The sequence below is a fragment of the Suncus etruscus genome, chromosome 1 (assembly GCF_024139225.1).
Source record: "Suncus etruscus isolate mSunEtr1 chromosome 1, mSunEtr1.pri.cur, whole genome shotgun sequence".
NCBI classification, from domain to species: Eukaryota; Metazoa; Chordata; class Mammalia; order Eulipotyphla; family Soricidae; genus Suncus; species Suncus etruscus.
This window is the reverse complement of record NC_064848.1, coordinates 62,037,626-62,046,987: the sequence shown is the minus strand read 5'-3', so window position 1 is coordinate 62,046,987 and position 9,362 is coordinate 62,037,626. Positions and strand designations below refer to the sequence as shown.

Below are 9,362 nucleotides of genomic sequence, written 5' to 3'. Positions count from 1 at the left end.
GGCTTTTTTGGAGTTTAGGGCCTTCTGGACTTGTCTGAGGCACCCTATAGACTAACAGGCCTCTTGGACTTAAAGCAAGTTGCACCTTGAAGAAGTCAAGAGTTGACCTTAGGAAGAGTGAAGTAGAAGAGGTTTGTAGAAGTGTCCACTTGGGGGCGCCACCCTAGCTGTGTTGCATTCACAGTAAGCTGCAAGTTGGTGGCAGAGCTCATAAAACCTGCTATGCCTCTGCCTTACCCCCAGTCCTTCTCCTTACTTTTCAGGCTCCATTCTGCATCCAGCTGAGAGCTCTCACCTGGTCCCATCAACCAGCTTCCTTTCCAAGCCCAGCACTGGAGCAAGCCTGGAAGGATGGGGCAGGGTATCATCCCAGGGTTCCTGTGGGCAAGGACAGCACAAGGAGGCCAACCTTGGAGAGGGACACCCAGGAAAGCCTGCTGTGAAGTGGAGGAGTCACAATTCACCCCCAGAGCAACTCTTGGGGCCGCTGAGAAGTCTCACATGAAGGTCCAGAAGTCCCGGGCAGTTGTCCTCGGCTGGGCCGGGCGGCTGGGCCCAGTGAAGAGAGACGCTTTTTGCTGGAAGGTGACCACGGTGAAGCCGTGGCCTGGGTCCGCATGGGGCTCCTGGGCTCTCGAGTCACAGCTGAAGTAGCAGAGGACACAGGCGATGGCCACCGTGATCACAAGCAGCACGACCACGACTGCGACCACCGCTGTCTCCATGGCTCCTCCACGTGGCAGCCGACCCACGAGGGCCCAGTTTCGGGGACCCCCCTGTACGGTCCGAGGCTCTACTGCCACGTCCGTCTCCTGGCTCCAGTAGACTCCTGGCGACAGGATTCCCTAGGCGCGGCCCCTGGGACAAGGGCTGCAGCTTCTACAAGATGCAATGTCCTGTCCAAAATGATAAATCTCCAGGCTTTCCGGATCACAGCGGCTGGGAGAAGGGGGGGCCCCAGGACTTTGTTCAAAAGGGACTTTGCCAATCTGACCCTCTGGTGACTCTGAAGACTTGGTCTTCTCTTTCCCCTCCTCCTGGTCCCAGGAGGAGAGGAGGCTCAAGGACCTTGGAACTGGTCCTTGAATCTGCAGCTTCCGGACCTAGGGCCCAGACTGAAAGGGAGGTGGGCAGGAGGGCGGGGCCGCTCTGGGTTAGGAAGGAAGGAGGTGGGGGCTATCTCTCTGACCTCCTTTTCTGTGTGGGGGTGGGAGAGCCACTGTGTAATAGGACAGAGAGCGTCCTGAGGTAACAGCCCCTGCAAGCGAAAGTGTCCTGGAGCTGCTGAGAAGCTCCTGCTGTAGGCCTTCACAAGCCCCTGCCTTCCTGGCTTGCCTGCGAGTTCCTGCCTTCGTGCCTGTGGCTCCCCAAAGCACGCACAATCACCCCAGCCAACCTCTGGTACCAGGTTCCCAATGGTGAACTGCTGTGGGTCCGTCCAGAACTGACTTGTATGAAAACCTTCCTGCAATTATGAGAGAAGAACCCGCATCGGATGAGTCACAAGGAAGGGGCGGTAGCAATGCTGTGTATATAAATGGTGACCCCACCTTGTCCCCAGTGCAAGCCTAAGCTTTTCTAGCCCTGCCCCCTGCCGAGCTCTGGACATAGCCCATTCTCTCTCTGGAATAAAGGGCAGCTGCTCAGCCTTACCTTCTCCTGGGTTGGTTTCCTTCCCAGTCTGTTTTGGAGACCTCTACTCTGTACTTCATCTGGTACCCAGGCCTTCCCGTCCATTCTCAGAGCAGACCTTTATGACAGGGATGCAGGGGAGAGAGTGAGGAGAGATACAGCCTGCTCTGAGGGTTGTCTTTGGCCGCACATTGATGGTCTATCTCTGGATATCTGGGTCCTTGGATATCCATTCGAGTCACAGCTGATGGCAATGGTTAAATGTGAGCTTGGTCTTTTGGTTTAGAGCTCAGAGTCAACTCTGCTAGTGATAGGGACAGAATGATAAGTGACAGTAGCTAGGGAAGAAGATAGTCAATCTTTGCCTGCAATCAGAAACATCTGTCTCTGGGTCTTTTCCAGGGATCTTCTCGTGGCCACTGTCATCCTGAATCCTGTGTGTATATGAAACCAGCCCAGAGAAATGGGGGGCAGGTAGCACTTCTAGACAGGAACATTTGTCCTTACCTTATCGCTCCCTCATTTTGCCAAACCCTTATTGTTCTTTTAGGCAGATCAAATAGAATGTGCCCCCAAGGACTGGCCCATCTTGCTTCCCTGTCCTCGTTCTCTTTAAAAACCTCTTCTTGTGACCAGGCAGGCAAAGTCTTCACGTTGAAGATGAGTCCAACATATTCCAACCTGGCCACTTTGTTGCCAATGAAGCATTCTTGACCCTGGGAATATGAGCTTTATGGTTAAGTGGACACAGACCTCAGGTACAATGAGGGTCTCCCCCACAAAAAAAAAGAACACGGTCCAGTGTTCCACAGATATCAACAGCCAATAGGGAGTGGCTTATCCAACCATAGTTCTGGAAGGTTTCAGAGATGAAGGAGTTGTGCAGAGGCCACTGGCTAGCAGGCTACCAGCTTCCTTCCTTGCATTATTATTTCTATCTCTCAGACACTTGCCCTGCCCCCCCCACACACACACACTTGGGGGAGCTGGTGTACAGACCTGAGCTCCCTCAGCAAGTCCCTGGAAGCCAAAGATCCTCTTAATCCTTTTTTGTTTTGTTTTGTTTTGTTTTGTTTTGGGGGGTCACCTCTGGCAGTACTCAGGGGTTACTCCTGGCTCTATGCTCAGAAATCGCTCCTGGCAGGCTCAGGGGACCATAGGGGATGCCGGGATTCGAACTACTGTCCTTCTGCATGCATGGCAAATGCCTTGCCTCCATGTTATCTCTCCAGCCCCAGATTCTCTTAATCCTTTCAATGCTTCATAGACATATCCAGGCAACCCTAGACCCCAAACATCCAACAGTGCTTACTTTAATTATATTTACTTTTCCACTGAGATGAGGTGCTGAGAATCCTCCCTGTGCCTCTGGGATTGTGGGCTGGTTCTGTGCTGGGGGTACAGGAGAGGTGCTAGAGCCCCTCCAGAAGTTCTCAGATCTCTGAGGGCAGGGGGACCTTGGATCCTGCTTGCTCTCCAGTGAGATAGTGTGGTGATGGTGCTGCAAGCAGGCAGGCTGGGGGGACCTAGCAATGAGGATTTAAAAAGTCAGTGGAGGGGCCAGAGTGATAACACAGTACTAGGGCATTTGCCTTGCATATAGTCAAACCTGGAAGGACCTTAGTTTGATTCCTGGCATCTCATATGAACCCCCAAGCCTGCCAAGAGCAATTTCTGAGTGCAGAGCCAGGAGTAATCCCTGAGAGCTGCCGGGTGTGACCCTCCCCCCTCCAAAAAAAAAAAAAAAAACACCACTGTCTCCAAGCCAAACCAGTCTAAAGGTGTAAAAACTGGAAACCTAGAGATGCAGAAATAAGGTTGGCAGCACCAGCTGACCCCTCAGGAGAGAACAACCTGCAGACAAATGGCTGTAATATTATATATGGTCACCAAAGGTTCCAATCCCTTCAACAACCTAGTAACCATTTCTTAAGGACACAGAAAGTGGCAAGTGGGGCTGGCTAGAAAAAAAAAAACTTCTAAAACTATCTTTGTGAAGGTAGGCAGTGTTCCCCAACTTTGAGATTTGCCCACATATCTGCTCAACCTGATTGTGTACTCTCTGACTTTTTGTCTTGTACACAGCAATTCCTCACTCCAGCCTGAGGTCACAGCTACCCCTAGAAATGGGGGTGGTATCAAAATTCCTGCACTGTGAAATCAAATGGGATTTGGACGATAACTAATGGCTGCCTATTGGAGCTGGTGGGTCACAAGTGTCCATATCCATGTTGCCACATATCCACTGTGTCTGTCTCTATCAGTCTTGAGCCTTCTAGGGATGCTCTAGATAACCAAGGTGAGAGGAACAGGAAGCAGAAGAACTCTCATGCTTGAAACTACTCTCTTCTTGCTCTCCGCTGTATTGTCCCCTGAATATAAGTCACCTAAATATTAGGGAAGGTGCTAGCAGTCACTGCACTTACAGGGCAATGACTTCTCTTTGGCACTATTTATCTCTCAAACCCTCACACCTTCACACACACACACTCTGGGAAAATGGTACAGGCATGGGCTCAGGTGGCAGTCATTGCACCTGAGTTACCTAAGTATTAGGGGAGACACTTTGGAGTCAGGTGACCTGCAACATTTAGCAGACACACAGAAGACCTCTTTCTTTGGGGTACCCATTTCTCTCTCTTCAACAGAAACATCAAAAAAGATTCTTTGGAGAGGAGGGCTGGAAATTCCAGCTCACTACATGAATCTCACCACAAAGAGTGAGAGTGCAGTTAGAGAAATAACTACATTGAGAACCATCATAACAATGTGAATGAATGAGGGAAGTAGAAAGTCTGTCTAGAGTACAGGTGGGGGTGGGGTGGGGAGGAGAGAGATTTGGGGCATTGGTGATGGGAATGTTACACTGGTGAAGGGGGGTGTTCTTTGAAACCCAACTACAATCATGTTTGTAATCAAGGTGTTTAAATAAAGAGATTATAAAAAAAAAAGAAAAAGAACAGGAAAAAAAGATTCTTTGGGAGCCGGAGAGATAGCACAGTGGTAGGGCGTTTGCCTTGCACATGGCTGATCCAGGATGGACCTTGGTTCGATCCCTAGCGTCCCATATGGTCCCCCAAGCCAGGAGCAATTTCTGAGTGCATAGTCAGGATTAATCCCTGAGCAACATCGGGTGTAGCCCTCCAAAAAAGATTCTTTGGAAACTCTAGAGATAGCCACAATTCTTCCTTTTTGGGTATGGGGTTGCTGGGGAAGACCAGGCCAGGGGATGTGCTAGGGGCAGGTCAGTGGGAAGGCAGAGGGGAGGCAGATGTGCAGGACACTGCAGGGATAAATTCAACAATCAGTGGTGACCCATGGTCCACTTACCTAGCCCAGAAGTCTGTTGGAGGGGACTGGCTTCCTGAGCCTCCTAACCCCGCCCTGGCCTGCAGAGATCCACCAGGAAACAGAAAAGAAACCGGACATGCTGTTCCAGTGAGTCACCAGGCCTGACATTCTGCCTGTTTGCAAGCTCCTCCTACCCTCTCGCCCCTCACCCCCCCCCCCCCCAGAAGGCCACAGAATGTCAATATCATTTCTTGTTTCTTTCCTCTGCTCCAATCTGCCCTGCTGTTCCTGACAGTAATGCTCCAGGGTCACTTTTTTATCTACCCCTTGTTTTTTAGGGAGTAAAAACACTCCCTCACTCGGTTCTCTGGTTTAAAGCAAGACACCCTGACTCTCCTGTTACTGGAAGGGTTTGGGCCCTGTGAGATCTGGATCTGATAGGTCAACCAAAAAAGTCAGCCCTAATCTCCACCCAGTTTCCTGGGCTGTTGTCAATGAATAATGGCTGCAGGGGAAAGAGTGGAGTAGAATAGCCGTATTTAGGAACTACTAGAGAAGAGAGAGAGGAAGGAAGAAATCACACACCCCATATTGGACAGACAACCTCAAAATGGAGTGTACATAGCTTCCTTTTGCAAAGCTGGTTTTCTAGGCCCTGCTTCAGGCTGCAAGAAAGAGCTTTGCCAGGGCAGAAGCCAGGTGGTCCCTGATGAGTCTTGCCAGGGCCTTTTGCTCTTGAGAAGCCAAATCCTCTCATAGGAGAGCCCAGCTTTCAAGCCTTCGTGTGGTGAGATCATTACTCCTTTTTAGAACGTATTTTGCTTTGATAACTTCTGAAATGTATTACCAAGGGTTCCCCTCACACCCGCCTACCTACTTCACTCCTAGTCTAGCACCCACACCCAGGCTGGCTGGAGATGGGAGGCACAGAGAAGAGCCACAGGTGCAACTAGTCCAGTTGCCAAGACACCTGCATTTCAGCCCAAGCTTTTTCACAGGAGCTAGAGCTCTGCAAGGAAGAGCTATAAGAGCATTGGAGAAGTGGCTGGGGGGGGGGGGGAGGGGGAGTAGCCTGGAGAACTTCATCTCTCTCTCTCTCTCTCTCTTTTTTTTTTTTTTTGAAACTTCTGAGTCCCACAAATTCCAGAGTTCCCTGGTATGCAAAGAACTCTTGTAGACTGGAGTGTAAGCAAACCCTACTTCCACTCTCAGATCCTCTCATCCCTCTTACCTACCATCCAAGAAACACTGAAAAGTCATCTTGCAGAATCCTATCCCTGCTTCACAGCCAGTCCCCTAGCCCAAGGCAGTAAAACCTTTCATACTCACTTCCCCTCAGCAAAGGTTGCCTGGGGCAAAGCAAGCACAACCATGCAGCTCCTTCCCTGCCACTTGAATCGCAATCAAGAGCCTCTTCACCAACTTGTTTCTCAGAGGTTTTTATTTTCTGGCATTAAGGCATCAAGAAGTTGAACAAACCTTCTGCAAGCAACAGAGCTGGGACCCCTGCAGTTTCCTCTCTGGCAAGAGGCAGAGGAGGGAGAAGCAGTAACAAGCGCCTGTTCTGCACATGCAATATGCTGTTGCAGTCTCTTCAGTCCCCAAGTGGTGTCCCCTTCAAAGAGCAATCCCAGCTCTCATCCTCTGGCATTCACAACCACTCTGGGGTTCCTCAGTCCTTTGCTTCTGGGAGTCGCGGGACAAAGTTTGCAAATAAAGCCTGAGCAGGATCCAGGGAGACACAGCATTTGCCTTGCTGCATGAGGACTTCTGGGTCTGCTCCTCCTGTGATCCTAGGGCTGCCAGGGGTTTCTGTCAGTGATGGCCTCGGTGACCATGGTGATGACCATGGTGATGACCGTGGTGGTGGTGGTGGTGGGCAACATGGTGGTGGCTGAGACCTGCATGGCGCACAGGAGATACATGGCCAGGATGATGAAGATGGTGAGAACGTCCCACGTGAATCCGGGAGAGGAAAGGCCTTCGGACTCGATTTCTCCTGACATTTGAAGCAGGACTCCTCTCTATGTCCAAGTCCTGCTGTCCAGGGAAAAGGCAGGTAGCCAGCAACAGTAGCAGCAACAGAACAGCTACAACTGCACTTGCAAACAATCCCACCACGGCCGAAGTTCCCAGGAGGCCTGGCATCTGCATGTGGCAGCTGGACAATTCCTGTGCTCAGCTCAGGGGCTCTCAGCTGCTTGCTCCCCTGTGGAGGCCTCTTTCCAGTCCTCACACTCACTGGACTTTGTTGTCTCAGCTCCCACAGGCTGGAGAATGGCCAGGAAATGTGGGCGCAGCCAGTTTGGGCCGGCCCTGAAGACCAAGAGCTAGGCCAAGCTACTACAAATTCTGGGGAGACCACATTAGGTTGGGTGGAGACAAAAGTACTTTCAGCAGGGCTGTGAGAAAGAAACCTGGGGCTGAGGATAAGAAAAGGAGAGATCCTTCTGCACTTGAGCCTATATCTTTCTTTCCCTGGTTCTCAGCATCCTTATTTTGTAGAAATAATGCATCAAGAACAGAGTTTCTAGCACCACATCTCTCCCTAGCTCTGTGGCTGTATCTATCACTTAACTTCTCTGTGCCTCCTCTAAAAATAATGTTTGGGAGATGGCATTTGCCTTGCATGCAGCTGACCCAGTTTCAATCCCCAGCATTCCAAATGATCTCCCAAGCCAGCCAGAAGTGATTTCTGAATGTAGAGCCAGGAATAATATCAAACACTGTTAGATGTGGATCCAAAACATAAAAAATATATAAAATATATAAATATATCTTTCCCACATGTAAATATATATAAAATATAGATAAAACATATTATATATGTAAATTTTTGTAGGCATGTACACAGGAACCTTGTGATATGGATCAAAGTCACAGTATCTCTAAGCCAGACCAGCCCAAAGGCATGGAGAACTTTGAAATACAGGAGTCCAATAAGAAAGAAACTCTCTGAGCTGCAGAATTACCAGCCAGAACATAGGCTGGACCACCCCATTCCCACCAGAGGACTGGTTCCTGCAGGGATGAGGAGGTTGGAGACAAAGACCCTGATAAAATTATTATAGGAGACCTCGATAGTTCCAAGTATTTCCCTCAATAGAACACTTGCAATATTCATGTGAGCAGCTTGAGAACACCCTATAAAAAGTAATGTTTTAGAGTCTGGAGAGGGGTTACGTTTCTTTGCATGCAGTCAAACCTGGTTCAGATTCCTGGCACTGCATGTGGCTCTTTGAGTACTTCCAGAAGTAGTCCCTGAGTCTATTGGGAATGACTTATAAAAACAATTTTAAAAAAGAAAAAGCCCTGAAAAAATGTGAGATGAAACCAGAGGATGCTCTGTGACACCCTAACTTTGACATAAGATCTATGCAAAATCCAAGATCTCTAATTACAGAAACCTGACTGCGACAACTGTGATTAAGGAGAACTTTTTCTGGGACCATGAAAAAAGACTTTGGGGTTAGACAACTTAATATGCCTGGAGCCTGTAGTTGGTCTTATGGCAGGATGCTTCACGGGTAGGGTCTCCCTGTTTTTAGGCCAAAGGTTTTTTCTTTCTATTTTCTCCAAATTTTGCTGTACCTATGCAAAAAACTGGACCCCCTTTTTACTTTTTTTAAAAATTTATTTATTTATTTATTTATTTATTATTTTTGGTTTTTGGGCCACACCCATCATTGCACAGGGGTAACTCCTGGCTGTCTGCTCAGAAATAGCTCCTGGCAAGCACGGGGGACCATATAGGACACCGGGATTCGAACCAACCATCTTTGGTCCTGGATCGGCTGCTTGCAAGGCAAACGCCGCTGTGCTATCTCTCCGGGTCCTTTTAATTTATTTTTTAAGTAGGGGCTTCCACCTTTTTCATAGAACCTTAGGATATACATTATTTTTTTAACCTCATTCTGTATTTTTCTATAAAGTTAAGAAGAAAAGATCAAAGAAATGATGGAGGTCAAGGGCCAAATGGTCTCAGGTGCATTACTGAGGGGGGGGGAAAAAAGGACCAAACTAAATATTCAAGCCAAAGTAAACAAGGAATCAAGAGACCTAAACTTTAACAATCTAAACTTAAATAGGCCTGTTATACTGGCAGTCCAGGGGCAAAGAGTGTTGGTATAGGATGCCACCGCTGGGAACATTGGTGGAGGGAGGTCGATACTGGTGGTGGGAATGGCTCTGATTCATTGTATATCTGAAATTCAACTATGAAAGACTTTGTAGATCACAATGGTTTTAATAAAATAATAATAATAATAATAATAATAATAAAACAAAAATCTAGAACGTACTTAAACAAGTTGTTGGCACATGTTTGTCACTGATATTACTGTGGTGGCCTTTGTACTTGATGGCCTCTCCTCTGGGAGTCTATGACTTCAGCCCACATCTTTCTCTGGGATTTAGTGGGGTTCTGTCCAACCACTAGT

General features: G+C 48.6%; 2 protein-coding genes across 2 annotated transcripts; both read right to left on the bottom strand.

The window, feature by feature from the left end:
• Positions 1-408: 408 nt before the first annotated feature.
• SPAAR (small regulatory polypeptide of amino acid response) lies at positions 409-776 on the bottom strand. The gene has a single exon (XM_049774252.1). The coding sequence runs from the start codon at positions 723-725 to the stop codon at positions 498-500; it is 228 nt and encodes a 75-aa protein (XP_049630209.1). The 5' UTR covers positions 726-776; the 3' UTR covers positions 409-497.
• A 5,897-nt stretch (positions 777-6,673) lies between these two features.
• Positions 6,674-7,137, bottom strand: HRCT1 (histidine rich carboxyl terminus 1). The gene has a single exon (XM_049774244.1). It carries the CDS (start codon positions 7,075-7,077, stop codon positions 6,739-6,741), a length of 339 nt encoding a protein of 112 aa, XP_049630201.1. The 5' UTR covers positions 7,078-7,137; the 3' UTR covers positions 6,674-6,738.
• Positions 7,138-9,362: the final 2,225 nt, after the last annotated feature.

What these genes read in the sequence shown, in the direction of transcription:
- SPAAR (XM_049774252.1), bottom strand. Translation starts at nt 725, where the DNA reads ATGGAGACAGCGGTGGTCGCAGTCGTGGTCGTGCTGCTTGTGATCACG.
- HRCT1 (XM_049774244.1), bottom strand. Translation starts at nt 7,077, where the DNA reads ATGCAGATGCCAGGCCTCCTGGGAACTTCGGCCGTGGTGGGATTGTTT.